We start from the raw sequence: 16,120 nt of genomic DNA, 5'->3' as shown, positions 1-16,120 counted from the left end.
AACATGTCTTCAATCACAAGTCACCTCATTTTAACGTTAACCTTAACCTCTAATTTGTTGCTGGTTAGAATATTCAAACAAATACAGCAGAGAGAGAAAAGTCATCTCCCCTTTAATCACAATGGAAACAGGGATTCATCTCGTATCGTGCCTATGGTACCTTCTCCGTGGGTTAACAACTGACACCTTTCATATGCATACAGTCATTTGCTCCAGTGCTAATATAAAAATACTGCTTATATTTATTATAGAAATAATATAATATATATATATATATATATAATATAAATATATTGACGCTATAGCCAGACAGATTTTTGAGGGTAATTTAAAATATCCATCTGGTCAATATCCATTAGAAAGCAAGCATTTAATATGTAACATACACAAATCTTTGCTAAGGAAATCATTTCTGGTCAGTGCATGATTGAGTAATGATGTCATTGTATCGAAACTACCCATATACCTTATAGTTATCTGCCTGTTTTTCTGTTCAGTTCATCAGAAATATATAATTCCACCTTAAAGGAGATGCGTTTAAAGTAAATGTTACTCAAACTGGAGGAAATTGTGTATTTGTGTTCTGACTGTTTGTCAAAATATGATTATAGGATGTGTTGACAGTAATGAAAGTTAATTTAACACCAGCATCATCCTTTAAAGCACATGCACTGAATGTACCATATTAGTGAGAGCACACACTGTTGGTAAACTACTCTCCAGTGTTTGTTAATGATGGCTTCTTTTTCCCATGACTCATTAGCATTACTCAAGATGGAGAAGATTCTGGAGAATATAGTGGCCATGGTGGAGGTGCACCCAGCTGGGATCCCCCTGAAAAAGCTGGCCGTATTCTACAGTCAGACATACCACAAGAACCTGACTTTATCCTCCCTGGGCTTCGACTCCATGGCTAGCCTGGTAGACTCTCTGGATAGGGATCTGGTTGTGGAGGGGGAACTGGTGTTTCACAAAAGCCACCGCAGTGTTAGGAATGCTGGAGCTGGGACATCACCAAAAGCTACAGAGGACAGCAAGAATATAGAGAAGGTTTTGGAAAATATAGTGGCCATGGTGAAGGAGCACCCAGGCGGCACCCCCCTGAAAAAGCTGGCCGTATTCTACAGTCAGACATACCACAAGAACCTGACTGTATCCTCCCTGGGCTTCGACTCCATGGCTAGCCTGGTAGACTCTCTGGATAGGGATCTGGTTGTGGAGGGGAAACTGGTGTTTCACAAGGACCATTGGCGTAAAAGTGGGACCGTAGCTGGAGCTGAAGCTGGAGCTGAAGCTACAACACACAACAAGAGGATTGAGGAGATTCTAGAAAATGTTGTGGCCATGATGAAAGAACGTCCAGAGGGGATTCCTCTGAAGATGCTGGCTATAGTCTACAGCCAGACATATCACAACAACCTGGCCTTAGCATCTTTGGGCTTCAAAACTATTTCCTGCCTGGTAGCATCTTTGAAAGGAGACCTAGTTGTGAGGGGGGAAGTGGTGTTCCATAAGATCCACCAGCCTCCTGGTCAGCCTGTAGCAAAGTCAGCAAAGGTTACAGAGGACAGCAGGCCTGTGACACCAAAAAGAACTGAATCACTTGTTGCTCCCCTGCCAGTTACCATGCCAGAGCTGGATGCCAGCTCTCACTATGTGCCTCCCGCTCTGGAAAAAGTGACCCCTTTAGGTCCTCCTTTGATGTCCACTGCCTCTTTACTCTCCACCCATGGTCTTCCTGGTAACCCAGTCTTTTTTGCGGCCAAGCCAGCTGAGAAAATGACCCAGCAGCAGCTGTACCAGAGGGTCCTGGAGGTCAGTTATGTATCAGCGTTTATTTCATCTGAGTATCTGATTATATTTGATTGTGAAGCAACATTTCTTATTGTTCTTAATGAATTAGTGCATCCTTCAATCAAGCATGACACAGAACATTAACCAGCGCACCATGACAGAAGGAAAGCAGGCGTCATGTGCAGACGTTACTCACAGGGGTTATGAGTCCACTATGGCGCTGAGAGCTTGATGTTGCTCTCAAATTCATTGAAACATGTCTGAAACAAAAACAATGTAAAAATGTTATGGGCTGTTGTCATTAACTAAAGCCCTTCTTACACAGAGATTGTGCACTATTGCTAAGCTGGCTGCGCTTTAATACATTGGACCAAACAACGCCTGCCAACTGGCCCAGTGTACCATTTTGGAAAGCATGCCAACTTTCTGGAAATACGAAAAAGGCGTGACGTGTAACACAACAGCGTCGGCATCTAATAGCATCTTGTCATGCCGGTTCCCCTCCTTTACACAGATGGCTTAAGCTGCAATTAAGAGTTGAATACTGGGTATAAACTGTTTCATGTGCTTTCTTCCTCAAGCCCATTGGCTCCTATTGACAGAAATCTATAAGAATGGGTCACAAAAATATCGATTCACTTTTAAAAAGGGGCCAGTAGTAGACTATGTGGGACTGAATCAAAATAAAATCTGTGAATTGATTGATAATGAGAAAAATTTGTGTTAACACCAACCTTATCCTTTAACTAATGCTTCACCACCAGGCAACAGACTGGGGGGTAATGGGTGTCCAATGGCATATATTTTGCCCTCTGTGACATCTAGCAGATTAACTTTGGGTAATGTAAGCAGGGGATTTAGTTGTTCAATACGATCATCTATGACTTTAAAGAAATAACTGGTTTTCAAAAGCGCTTTGAGTAGTTGAAATAACTAGAAGGGCGCTATTCAAATACAGACCATTTTCCATTGCAGAGAGAAGTACATCTGGTGCTCAGCCCGTTGCTTTGAAATACAAAAAGCTCAAGGCTCAAGTGAAAACTGTCCATGTCAGACACAGAAATGACTAAATCTGTGGGCGTGGTATCAATTCACTGTGCATTTTTATTCATTTTGAAGCATATTAACACATTTAAATGAAGAGCTTGTGTAATGGATAATCATAGTTAAAGGGATTTTGTGTGTTAGTCAACAGCTCTCACTTCAGAAGCTTATGGTCATTAGTGATGCAAACAAACCTTAAAATGTATAAAAAGATAATGAACTTAAAATGTAGATTTGGTTGTAGTTTGCATGTAGATGTTGGACTGTGTGTTTAATCATTTGAAGTTTACTGATTTGTTCCAGGTGATAAAGAAGAACCAGTTGAGTGCTCCATCAATGGACCAGCTCCAAACCTGCTACTTTCAGCAGTTCAATGAACATCTGCCTCTCGCACAGTACATGTCTCTGTATGACAGCTGGGAAGCATCTTACCCTAAAAAACTATCCACTCACTCTGACCCAACAGCAGACCCCAAAACTGTTGTGCTGGAAACAACAGCAACTGCAGGTAGCCAAACATGGCGACATGCGTTTCATGTGTAAAGAACAAACATAGTCACTTAACCATACTTATAAAGCTTCTAAATACGTGTTAACATGTCCTTCCACAGCAGCACAGAATCTCATAAGAGGGCCTGGAAAAGAGCAGCAGCAACAGGCCACTGTGTCCAACCTCCTCTCTGACTCAGACTTTCCAGTGCTGGGGGCAGGTGTGAGCGCGAGCAAAGAGCACAAGAGCAAAATTAGAGATGCAACCCAGCGAGAGGGCAATGTGCCTATGTTCAGAGAAGCTTATCATGCCCAGCTGAGAGAGGTCCATGGGGCTAATATGCGGGCAGTAGAGGCTATGGAGGAGGATGAGGAGGAGCTCATAGGTAGGAGAAGGAGCAGAGTCCTGGATGAGGATACGCTCAATAGTCTGATGGACGATGTGATACGAGACATCGCTGCAGAGGGAGAACTGGTCACCAGAGAGAAGGTGAGGAGAACTGCGCATGTTGAATCTTAAAGAACAAGTTTAACGTTATACTCGATCTGCACCCGGCCAACAAATACTTCCAGCATGTAACTCCGTGTTAAACCACGCTGCTGTTTGCCTATCACCTCCTGGCTCTAGCTTCATGTGAAATATATAGAATATGTGATGTCTGTGAGGTAATCAGCAAAAGTTCACTGCTCACACCAGTAAGTGTTCCTACACTAGCTTATACATACCTGGACACATTTAAGTCATTTAAATGCTTTGAATTCGCAGATAAAATTTTGTTGGACCACAGAAGAATCGTGGCACATCCAGTAGTTTTAGTACTAGTAAGTAATAAATGAATACAGAAAGGTGCACTTGAACTGTAGCATAAATTCATCTACACAGGTGTGGTGACTTACTGGCTCATCAGGCCTCTGTACAGGTTGAAGGTGGGCCGAGTTATGCAGCACATTACATGAGTAATGAATGAATTCATTTTTTCCTCGTTTCCCTCACATATCTTATCTTTGTGTTTTGGTTCCTCCCACAGAGGATGTATAATGAAATGCAAGGAAACCAGTGTGAGGGGGGAGGAACCAAGGAAATATGTTTTCAGAGACAACTAACTCTGTGCTATTAAGATCTGTACCACTAACTGATGTACTGCATTTCATTTCCTCATTGTCCCTTCAATGGCTTCTGCAACTCTATCCAGGTGACATCCAGGGTGTGTGGGCTAATGCAAATTCCCTCATTGAAAGCAGAAGGGATAAAACCCTGGACAATTCCAGCCCTCAAAAACCTTCAATACATCACGAGAGAGATCAACATGTTCATAGAGGTTGGCAGACATTCATTTGCTTATACTTGTTTTAATCTAGATGTTTGGCTGCGATCGACACCTTTTCTCTCTCTCTGTCAGTCTACTGAAGCAGCGACATCCATCTGTACTCTGTATGAGCTGGGCCAGTCACTGGCTGGCCTCAAGGACAAGAAACACTATGAAGAGCTGAACCTGGGGCCCCTGTGTAAACTCCCTCTCATCCACCGCATGTTCAAGATCGACAGTAACACCAAGGATGATGATATCCACCAGATCGAGACGAGAGACATCTTAAAGGTATGACTTCCATGGTAACTGAGGGATTTGGGTAATGAAAGCGGTCCTAACATATTGTAGATGCTATTGCTTTACAGTTTTATACACTTTACGTAAGTGGGGTCAGGTTTATGTACCCATTCACTGATTGAGGTTTCTGGAGTTTCTATCTAACTTTCTAATTGTGTCTTCCCTGTTTCTATTGTTTAGCAACTTCTCATCTTTAGGAGGCAGCAGAGCAAGCCAAAAGTAGACCTAGCTGAGTTTATGAAGTATATGGCTGATCACTACAACTGTGAATCTCCCTATGAGCTGGGCATCAGGATACACAGTGTTGGACTGCCCATCGCGGTAAGAGACATTCGTTACTGCAGCACTCCAAGTTGTTGACTGATGAGTGATGTTTTGTGTTCTGCACTTTTTTTAATCTTCACTATCACAAAGTAAGAGCAGCACTCTTATCCACCAGAGGACAAAATGACAGGGACAACTACATCAGAAATGGTCGACAGTGGCCCAAATCTGTTTGCCTGCATAACTGGCCAGTAATGCAAAGTCTTGCTATGTGAAAATGTAGAGTGTAGTGCTTTCCTGGATCTCAGTGTCCCCTTATAGTCAGTGTGTGATGCTTTATGGGAAAAACAGATTAATGACCAGATTAATAATATATAATATTTCAGATTTAGAGATATTTTTAAGATTTTATATCAGTTTGAATAGCTGTGCTGTGTTTCACTGGTTTGAATAGTGAAACATAGTGCAGCTAACCACAATTTTATTGGTGATGTTCAAATTCATCACACCTGTTAGAATAGTTGTGCTTTGCAGTGAGACCAGTTTTACTGTACCACATACCCACAATCTTCAAAGTTGCATCCATGATCCATGTGTGTTTTGAACACATTATTAGAGAATAGCCATTGGGCTTTCTAGACCTAGTATAAATTGCTAATGCATGCTGTCATCACAGGTGAACACATCATTAGTAGACAGACAGACATTGGTACTTGTTGGACATACTTTGGTAGAAAACATTGTTCATTTATGTAGCAGTAATTATGAACCACAGTGTCTATGAAGTAGATGCCATTTATGTCCGTATCAGTGAGGGAGGCGTTGGTGGACATTTAGTGATACAGTTCAGATAATAATAAGTTTACTTGTGTACGTCCTCAGACCTTAAATAAAGTAAGTCGTTGTGAGCATAGCATCATGGAGCGAGCCAGAGAGGTCATCCAGAAAGAGCTGGAGGAGGAGACCCATGAGCGGCTGAGAAAGATCAAGAGGAGCATTTTGGAGCCATTGCAAGGAGCAGGTTCCTTCTCCACAGGCAGCTTGGACCTCAGGAAAAAGTATTCTTCAATGTCGGCAGCTGAGGTAGTGCTGACAGTCTTCTCAAATGCAGAGGGGCTGTTCAGTCCCAAGATGGCCAAGGTGGGTGCATTCTATCTCACATGCATCAAATAAGGTTGCTCAGTGGTACTGTGGCAATTTTGTGTCCGCTCTTTTGGAACCTCATGTGGCGTTAACTTGCTGCTTTAGACTGCTGGCTGTTAATTCCACCAAGCTCAAACTGTAGCCATCGGGGGGGCGGGGGTTGTTACAGAATAGCTCATCAGTTCTGAACTCATTTATAAATTGTCACTCTCTATAATCTTCTAATCTTTAATGAAGGTGTGGGGGATGCAGTTTTCTGGAAAAGGTAAAACAAAATCTGAATTTGAAAACTACAGCTCTCCCCCCTCTGTCCAATGCCCCTCGAGCCTGACGAGCCACGTGTACATGCTGAAAAGCATGTGTGCATGTGCTTGATTTTTTGCCCAATTACATCTGCCTACCCCAGCTTTAACTCATCTTGGCAGCTAGCATATCTTACATATATATAGATTATGGGGATGCACAGTGCTGCGGTGATTAGCACTGTTGCATCACAGCAAGAAGGTTGGAATCCACTGGCCAGCACGTTTGTGGTTTGAACCTTGAACCTTTCTGTGTGCAGTTTGCATGTTCTCCCTGTGTTTGCATGGCTTTCCTATGGGTTATGGGCTATAGGCCTATGGGTAATTATTTGGTGACTCTTTATTGTTCTGCACATACAAATGAAGAACTTGTTATTACACACAAATATGGGATATGGGATATGTTTATGAAGAAAAATGCAGAGGAAGAAACAAAAACACTTGCCCACCACCACAGCAACAAGGATCATTTCCCAACTCCTTCCCAAGCCAACAGAGGTAGATGTTAGCAACAAAGACAGCACTGTGCAAAGTGTCAGAAAAGGTTTCAGGTGACACACAAACTTTATTTGTAAATGTTTCTATAAGGTTTCCACATTCAGAACAATTGAATTTGATGACAACTAGAGGAGTGCCAGAGAAACACAACTTGATAGTGATTTATTGGTCAATATCAATGATTACATTGTCTGTTTGTCCAGGTTGTCCAGAGCTTCCTGCTGCAGGTGTCAGATAACCAGCTGGCAAAGGCTCTGCTTCAGCTGTCCATCTGTGGAGGCTCCCTGGCTGTCCCACAAGACCTGGTGCCCAAAGATAAGGCACCCAAAACCACGGAACAAACTAAAAAAGTGGACAAGCCCACCACATACCTCCCCAGTGAAGGTATCAACACCAGATATAGTGTCTCTGCTGCACATATTAGCCAGCCTGATAATGTCAATCAATCTTTATTTAGCGTTAGGTTCCACAGGAGAGGAGCCTGATAGCTGAAAGCTCTGGCTCCTGCACTACTTTTGGAAACTTTGGGAACCACCAGTAGGCCTGCATTCTTGGAGCACAGTGCTCTAGTGGGGTAGTACGGTACTATGAGTTCTTTAAGATATGATGGAGCCTGACCATTAAGAGCTTTGTAGGTGTGGAGAAGGATTTTAAACTCTATTCTAGATTTTACTGGAAGCCAATGAAGAGAAGCCAGTACAGGAGAAATATGGTCTGTTCTCTTAGTTCTCGTCAGAATACGAGCAGCAGCGTTCTGGACCAGATGGAGAGTCTTTAAGGACTTATTGGGGCAGCCTGATAATAACGAGTTACAATAGTCCAACCTAGAAGTGACAAATGCATGGACCAATTTTTCTGCATCATCTATAGACAGGATGGGCTGATTTTAGCAATATTACATAGATGGAAAAGGCAGTTCTAGAAATCTGCTTAATGTGGGAGTTAAAGGACAAATCCTGATCAAATAAGACTCCCAGATTCCTCACAGTGGAGCTGGAGGCCAGATTAATGCCATCCAGAGTATGTATGTTGTATGTATGTTGTTGTCTCTGAGGTGTCTGGGACCAAGCACAATAACTTCAGTTTTGTCTGAGTTTAGCAGCAGAAAGTTGCTGCTCATCCAGGACTTTATGTCCTTAAGGCAGATTTGAAGTTTAGCCAACTGATTGGGTTCATCTGACTTTATTCATAAATATAATTGTGTATCATCTGCATAACAGTGGAAATGAATGGAGTGCTTCCTGATAATATTACCCAGAGGAAGCATATATAAGATAAAGAGTATTGATCCAAGCACTGAACCTTGTGGAACTCCATGTCTAACTTCAGTGTGGACAGTGGATTCATTGTTAACGTGTACAAACTGAAATCGATCTAATAAATAGGACTTAAACCAGCTTAATGCAGTTCCTTTTACACCAATGAACTGTTCCAGTCTCTGTAACAGGATGTGATGGTCAATGGTATCAAAAGCAGCACTCAGGTCTAACAAGACCAGGACAGAGAGAAGTCCTCTGTCTGATGCCATAAGGAGGTCGTTTGTAACCTTCACCAGTGCTGTCTCTGTGCTATGGTTCATCTAAAACCTAACTGAAAATCCTCAAATAGACTATTAGAATTTAGAAAATGACACAGCTGATTAGCTACGACTTTCTCCAGGATCTTGGAGAGAAAGGGAAGGTTGGATATAGGTCTATAGTTAGCTAACACACCTGAATCTAGAGTAGGCTTTTTCAGGAGAGGTTTAATTACTGCTACTTTGAAGGACTGTGGTACGTAGCCTGTTAGTAAAGACTGATTTGTCATATCCAGTAAGGACGTGTTAATTAAGGGCAGGACCTCCTTAAGTAGTCCAGTAGGAATGGGGTCTAGGAGACATGTTGACGGTCTAGATGAGGAGACTATTGAGGCCAATTCAGAAAGATCAATTAGAGAAAAACAGTCCAAGTACACATCAGGTGTAACAGCTGTTTCTATGGTTCCTAGGTTTGAAGTTGGACCAGACCCTGTTGAGGGCAGGAGGTGCTGAATTTTGTCTCTAATAGTTAGAATTTTATCATTAAAGAAGCTCATGAAGTTGTTACTGCTGAGCTCTAAGGGATCGCAAGGATCAATAGAGTTCTGGCTCTTTGTCGAGTAGTGGCATTACAGAGGGCCTTTCTATAGGTTTTAAAACTATCTTGCCAGATTAAACGGTGTGTTTGGTGGCACGCCATGTCCTTTCTAGTTTTCGTGAATATTGCTTAAGCTCACGTGTCTGGGAGTTATACCAGGGAGCTTGTGTCTTGTCTTTAATTCTCTTCTTTTTTAGAGGGGCGATAGAGTCTAGTGTCATTCACAGTGAATCTGCAGCACTATCGACCAGATAATCAATTTGGGAGGGGCTAAGATTAGCATGTCCACTAATGATGTATCAGTCTAAGTCAGTCTATATGCCCTTGTGTCTTTCAGCCAAAGTAAAGCAGTTCCTTAAAGACAACCTGTCCACTCAGACCTCAACCATCACTTTGGCCCACTTGGTCTCTCTGGAGAGGAAGTTGACCAAACACTTCCAGGTCAAAGATTTCCTCTCTTTAGAGCAAGGCAACTTTCTGGAGTTCCTGGTGAAACACATCCAGGTACAAGTTGTTTTCTCATCTCTAAAACCCTTTATCTTACTGTTAAGTGTGAAATACTGATCTAAGGAGTTTTACAGCCTTTGTGAGGATCCTTATCCAGCAATAAGATGAACATGTTTTCTGTTTTCACCCTTCTTGTCTGTGGCCGTGTGCAGCTGCTACAGGACACAGTGGGGTGTACTTTGATTCTGGGCAGTGGCAGCATGGACCTTGCTGGCAGTGGTTTCAGACCGACCAGACAAGATATGTTTGAGTTCATCAAACAGTGTGGGGACATCAACTTCGCTGATCCAGATGAAGTGAGTCATTAAGAGGCACACACAAAGTTGTCACAATAACATTATGCATTTTTTGAAATTCTTAATTTTGGGACAGCAAAATGTATCTCAACACATTAAAATAAGCAGTCTTGTTTCCCCTGCTCCTTTTTAAGTTGAAGAACTTTGAAATTGTGCACCTAGGAGCAGTAAAAAGTATATCAGTATCAGTATCAAATAAAAATCAGCTAGGTTTTCCATAACATGAGTATCATTTACTATATCAATCCACTGCTGCACTATGGTAGGATCAGGAAATAACCTGAGCCTTGTGAGCACTTTTTCACAAGTGGAAATCAAAATACCAAACAAATATTCATCAATTCATTCTTGCTTGGAAATCAAATATTCATCAATTCATTCTTGCTTGGAAATCAACACTTCCTAAAAATAATGTGGAGAATTGCGAGGGCAGTCCAGTGTTAGATTGATAGTCTTTCTCTGTAAAATAAATGTACTACAAGGTGACAGGAACACTAACATCTACTTCCTCTCCCAGCTCTCCCACATTGAGTTCGCACTGAGGTCCCACTACAGGGTCCGGGACAGTGGCGACCTGGGCTACGGCACTCTGCGCATGCTGGCTAGCCTGGTCCAACGGCAGAGAGGGCTGGTTGGAGGAGGACTGAGCCAGGTCTATTACGAGTCAGCCCTGTTTACCAAACATGTCAAATCGAGGTCAGCAGTATATTATCACAGACAGATGAGAATTCTGTTTCTCAAGTCCAAGCTAAGAGAACCCTAATGACATCACTATGACATCATCAGGGTTATTTTTTCTAACTTTGGAAAGCCTCAGAAGATATCATGCAATGGGTTTCACATGCTGTACAATATTTTTCATGATGAGTAAACTTAGCTTCATGTGTGAAATTGATGGAATGCTCCTTTAATGAAGCCAAGTGTTGAGTCATTTTAGTCACTTCTGAATGAATGTTCTATCTGCCAGAAAGCTAAATAAGCTAAAGGTAACCTACTGTCATTGTCTGCCCAACCTCATCTCTGTCCTCATTTCTCTACGCCCCCCCTCCATGGACAGTACTGAGGTTGGGTGTGAGGCAGTGGGGCGCCTTGGGGAGATGTCCAAAGCCCAGGCCCTGGCCAGCTTGCTCTCTTGCCCCCTGCTGGAGGATTTAAGTGAGTGGAGCCAATGGGAGCTGATCTTTAAACCCCTTCATGGTTCCCTCAAAGATTTCATTGAAAGAAATGCAGGTAGGAGAAACAGCGTGGGGCACACATTCCACACAACATGTAGACGGGGCAGGGGGGGATTTTAGCTGCTACACACTGTTTTTCTGTGCATTTTGAGGTCTTAATCTGCCAAAGTGATTAATGCCGTTGGTTATGCAGGGTGTGGAAGTGTAGACTATATTAACTGGTACTGAATTAATGAACTATCTTTATATTGTTTTAACGACATGATCATGGATACACTTTGATTGATTTAAACAGATTCTATTTGTTTTTTACACAGTTCTACCTGTTGGAAGGCGTAGCCATGGGGTGCTCAAACATGTCCGCTAGATTAAAAAATGTAGTAAATAAACATTTTAATGCAACAGTTGAGTTGTGTGATATGTTATTGCCAAATGATAAAATGTAGAGCTAAAATGTGAATGACAAACTCTTTTTATTCACTTTACAACCCAGCTAATACAGGCCTGGCCGCATTAGAGGTGACACCAGGTCTGCTGCTCAGGATCACCACACACACAGGAGACAAACATTTCTCCAGTGCTGCCACGGCCCTCGACCCCATTGGCACAGCTGGTCACCTTGTATCCATGGTGGTAGCTGATGGCATTGTCAATGCCCCCACAGCCCTCCTGGCCAATCACATGGAGAGCTCCCTGGCAGAAGCTGTGGGCAAAGAAGGTAGTGATTCACCAGGGATGGCTGTTCAATTCGCTTCATTGCAAGGAAAAGTTTCAAATGAAAATAAAGCCTTGCATTTGAAATGCTGCACGATGGTGCCATCATTACTAAAATAAGGTTTGTGCTCCTTAGATCTGTCCCAGGCTGAAGAGAGCAGAGTTGCTAAATTCCTCTTGGCGTGTTTGACACGAATACCTGCCAGAACCTGCCAGGCTGTGATGCAACAGGTCAGTCACACTGTATTGGCCCAAATAATATCAAATAATATGCCGTCTGGAGAGAGGTTATGTTTGAGCTTTGTTTGGATTTTAGTTTAAAGAAGGTGAGAGCGAACTGTAAGCTGTTCAATTCATCCTAAGGCTCCTGAAGAAGCCAACAGGAAAGAGAGATTCAAGTTCTGATATCCTAGGACCACACATGTCTATTTGAAAACTAATCAGTGCATTTGATAATCTATGTTGAATTAGGAAACAGTTCAGCTTTTAACAAACAAACACAAACCTGTAGCAGCATTTCAGTGTCTGCTTGACAGAAAGATCAGGCAGCTTTAGTTTGTCAATTAAATCTGCTCACCTAAACTGATGACGGTGACTGGCGCTATCCCTCTTACAGTTACACTTTTCCAGCAAGCCAGCCTAGTCAGATGAATACAGCAGGCTGGTTGGTCACTTTAGACTTAGTACAGTTTGTGTTTTACAGTAGACGCAGGACTAAAGCTGTCATTGTAACTCCTTTTCACTGGTTTGTTTTTGCAGTGCATTGCTACAACATAGCTTGCATTACAAATGTGTAAAGGTATGATTACTGGATGAAGTGCATTTCTGTTGTATTCTGATTAAGAAATGTGTGTGATTGTGACTTCCAGGTGTTTTTGGAGCCTTTTTCCCGTGTCTTGGGCCAGGCCAAGTCTAAACAGGTCCTGATCGCTGTGGCCCAGTCTGACCCTAAACACATGAACTGTCTGCATCAGCTGGGCCTCCTCCTGGGCATCACAGACTGGGTCAAAGACTACCAGAAAAAGCTGAACCCACAACAGAACCAAAACTGCACCATGCCTCCTGCTACTATGGAGCAGGCCAAGGTCAGAGGACAAGTCAGAAAAAAACAGAAAGACTGTACTCAGATCAGATTGAATGGGTCAAAGTGACAAGTATCAACACCAGTGCAATCCTACTGCTTAAATGCTTGTTCTTAACAGACAGTATTGTGTGTTAACATACAGTGTTTTCTCCTTTAGTAATCAGTGATTTAGTTGTTGGATCAGCTTTTTTTAATTACTCTTTTTCCTTTCTTTCTTTTTGTACCTCAGTCTAATTTAATAGATTTTGAGAGCAGCAGTCTGTCAGCTCTAGATATGAGAGAAGATGAATATCTTGAGGAGAACGGTGTGGACAACAGCTTCGCCTCCTCCCATCTAAGCCAAAACCTAGATCAAGGTGACTGAAAGTAGTATATCTCAATCCTTTTAATGGTCAATTTTTTGTACAGCATACTTCACAGCACACTTTACAAATTGAAATTAGTTCTCTGTATTTAACCCATCATATGTACACACACATGCCCCACACTCATGCACATGCATATGAACAGAGGGCAGCCATACAAGGCGCCCTGGGAGCGATCTTAGGGGGGGGGGGGGGTTAAGGGCCTTGCTCAAGGGCCAAAGTGGCGCCGGCGACACTGATGTGATGGCGGTGCTACACCTGTCGGCCTCTTGTACTACTATACCACAAGAATGCAACATTTAAGTAAAGGGCTATAGCACTCCTTTTCTTATTTTTTAATGGCTAAATATTTTCTTCTAGTCAATGGTGAGGTTTCGGAGGGAGAGGATGAAGAGGAGCTGTATGAGTTGACCTCACTGCCTAATGGAGAGGCATCAAGTGTCAGCAGTGAAGCTGAAGGAGGTGAGGAACAGTCTGAAATGTCTGTTGCTGATGGGAAGGATGCTGCCAGCTGCCAACCAGTGACTGCTTTAGATCTCCAGAGAGCCATCATTGAGGACATCAGGTCTGTTCTCATAATGTCTCCCATTACAATGACCCACGCTCTATCCATTACACTCATTTTACCAAATGTGGCTTCCAAAAAGTATAGCTGATCTATACTTTCTTTGTCTGCCCCCTTTTTTCTGATAGGAAGAGTGAGTTTGGTGTTGGTGTGGAATTGAATGCTGAAGGCCAGAAGCTGATGCAAGTCCACCAGGACAGGCTTGGCCGCAGCTTGGACCGCCTCTCCACCGAGCTCTACAGCAAAGACACACACTTTGTCCTGGAACTCATTCAGGTGGTATCTATGATATCTACACCCTTAAAGCTGCAGTGTGTCAGATTTAGAGACTCTGTTGGCACAAATTGAATATAATATTTATGACTTATGATTTATTTAATGACCAAATTAAGAGTTGATGTTTTTGGTCAGCTTAGAGTGAGCACTTTAGAGTCTGCCATGTTGCACCGCCACTACAGTAGCCCAGAGCAGACAAACAGGGCCTTTTGTGTTTTCGCGTTGTGCGTAAGTGGACCAGGTGGAAGACGAAGAGAAAAGTGGAGGCAGACCATTTTGCGATGTGACAAATGGAGGATCGCTTTTATTATTTAGCAAAAGAAGATGCAAAGGGAGGCTGGCTGCATCCTTGTCAGCCACCATAGCTTCTTTACATGCTTCAAAAGGGAAGGGTGATCTGCAACCTCACTGCTAGATGCCACTAAATCTTAAGCACTGCACTTGCACTGCAAGCAAAATGTTATTGAATAAAATCATAAAGGTTTATCAGACACTGAAATGGGATGATGGTGTTACAATGCATGAAAAAGGTTGTGCTGACTCTTTGGTGTTCATTTATTGTAAGTGAAAGTACAGAAATATTGCACCATTATAAGCTGATATATTATGTCATATTATGATTGATAGGTCATATTATGATTGATATTGTGTAAAAGTAAAAACCCCCTTGAGATTTTGATTCACTGTGAAGTTGGCTCTTGTAGTAAAATCTGAAATGTGTCTCTGACTTATTCTTTACATTATTCAGAATGCTGATGACAACAGTTATCCATCAGAGACTGGTGTCATTCCAGCGCTGGCCTTTGTGGTGGAGAGAGACAGCATCACTGTTCTCAACAATGAGACCGGCTTCCAGGAAAAGAACATCAGGGCCATCTGTGACGTGGGTCGCAGCACCAAGGGCAAACACAAATATGGATACATAGGTAAAATGCACATGCTGCCTTTAAGGAGATCAAGCTTTTGTCACCTCACGATGTACTGAATGTGTGACCTTTTCTGAACATGGTCTATCATTGATTCTGATTGCTCCACTCATCACAGGACAAAAAGGCATCGGCTTCAAGTCAGTGTTTAGAGTCACAGACGCTCCTGAGATTCACTCCAATGGCTTCCACTTGCGCTTTGACAAGACTTGTGGCCCCATGGGATACATCCTCCCTCACTGGACTGATGATGAGAAGCCTCTGGACACACAGCTGAAGGACATAAATCAGCACAGGTTGGATGACTCAGACACAGCAGGCCTTTCTCCCAGCAGACCTGGCATAGTAGGAAAAGCACAGCCATCACTGGTAATATAAAAGATGGCAGACGACAGTTTCAGGACCCTGAAACTGAAACAGCTGGATGTAATTCAGCCATCATCTTATTATTGACACCTGTGGTTTTCTTTCTGTGATGTCATGTGTGAAATAAGCAAAGGATGATTTACAGTGAGCTAGTCATTGTTGCAGAACAAACCTCGACAAGGTGATGCAGGACACCGATGCATCCTGCCAAATACAACACACTCCTATGAGAGTGCTTACATTTATCTATCCAATGGCTGAAGGAATACATGTTCTTCTCAGTTTTGGTCTCCATCAACTCCTGGCTGAATATCTGGCTCTTTAGCTGCTGAATGCTCCACTACTGTAAACTACTATGGTGGTGTACCGTGGGTCTGTCAGAGCTATTTGGCTGTTAACTAGTCGCCGAGAACAAGAGTGAAGCGAAACAGTGTAGCTGTGAGCCGTAAAACCAAAACAGTGAGGTGAAAGATGCTAAAATGCTTCACAGAGCTGAGAAGAACTAAAAATGTGTTGACAATTCTCTGCATAACACACAGCTGATTTGATTATTGCAGCTTTAAAGTGAATAGTTTGATTCTAACCACATGT

The 16,120-nt window shown here is 42.6% G+C and overlaps 1 protein-coding gene across 1 annotated transcript in view; it reads left to right on the top strand.

Annotated features, from left to right (window-relative positions):
- The first annotated feature begins 804 nt into the window (after positions 1–804).
- LOC139219980 (uncharacterized) overlaps positions 805–16,120 on the top strand; it is a 31,651-nt gene continuing 16,335 nt past the window's right edge. The window contains exons 1-20 of the mRNA XM_070852011.1: positions 805–1,815; positions 3,142–3,346; positions 3,450–3,817; positions 4,521–4,646; positions 4,728–4,925; positions 5,115–5,255; positions 6,081–6,338; positions 7,345–7,525; positions 9,593–9,759; positions 9,915–10,058; positions 10,576–10,754; positions 11,116–11,288; positions 11,727–11,951; positions 12,084–12,178; positions 12,817–13,032; positions 13,261–13,387; positions 13,757–13,961; positions 14,090–14,237; positions 14,986–15,163; positions 15,282–15,459. Coding sequence (XP_070708112.1) covers positions 805–1,815; positions 3,142–3,346; positions 3,450–3,817; positions 4,521–4,646; positions 4,728–4,925; positions 5,115–5,255; positions 6,081–6,338; positions 7,345–7,525; positions 9,593–9,759; positions 9,915–10,058; positions 10,576–10,754; positions 11,116–11,288; positions 11,727–11,951; positions 12,084–12,178; positions 12,817–13,032; positions 13,261–13,387; positions 13,757–13,961; positions 14,090–14,237; positions 14,986–15,163; positions 15,282–15,459 — 4,523 coding nt within the window. The remainder of the gene's footprint in view (positions 1,816–3,141; positions 3,347–3,449; positions 3,818–4,520; positions 4,647–4,727; positions 4,926–5,114; positions 5,256–6,080; positions 6,339–7,344; positions 7,526–9,592; positions 9,760–9,914; positions 10,059–10,575; positions 10,755–11,115; positions 11,289–11,726; positions 11,952–12,083; positions 12,179–12,816; positions 13,033–13,260; positions 13,388–13,756; positions 13,962–14,089; positions 14,238–14,985; positions 15,164–15,281; positions 15,460–16,120) is intronic.

The sequence above is a fragment of the Pempheris klunzingeri genome, chromosome 20, assembly GCF_042242105.1.
Source record: "Pempheris klunzingeri isolate RE-2024b chromosome 20, fPemKlu1.hap1, whole genome shotgun sequence".
NCBI lineage: Eukaryota > Metazoa > Chordata > Actinopteri > Acropomatiformes > Pempheridae > Pempheris > Pempheris klunzingeri.
Note: the sequence above shows the minus strand (reverse complement) of the source record. Positions and strands in the feature narration are given on the sequence as shown.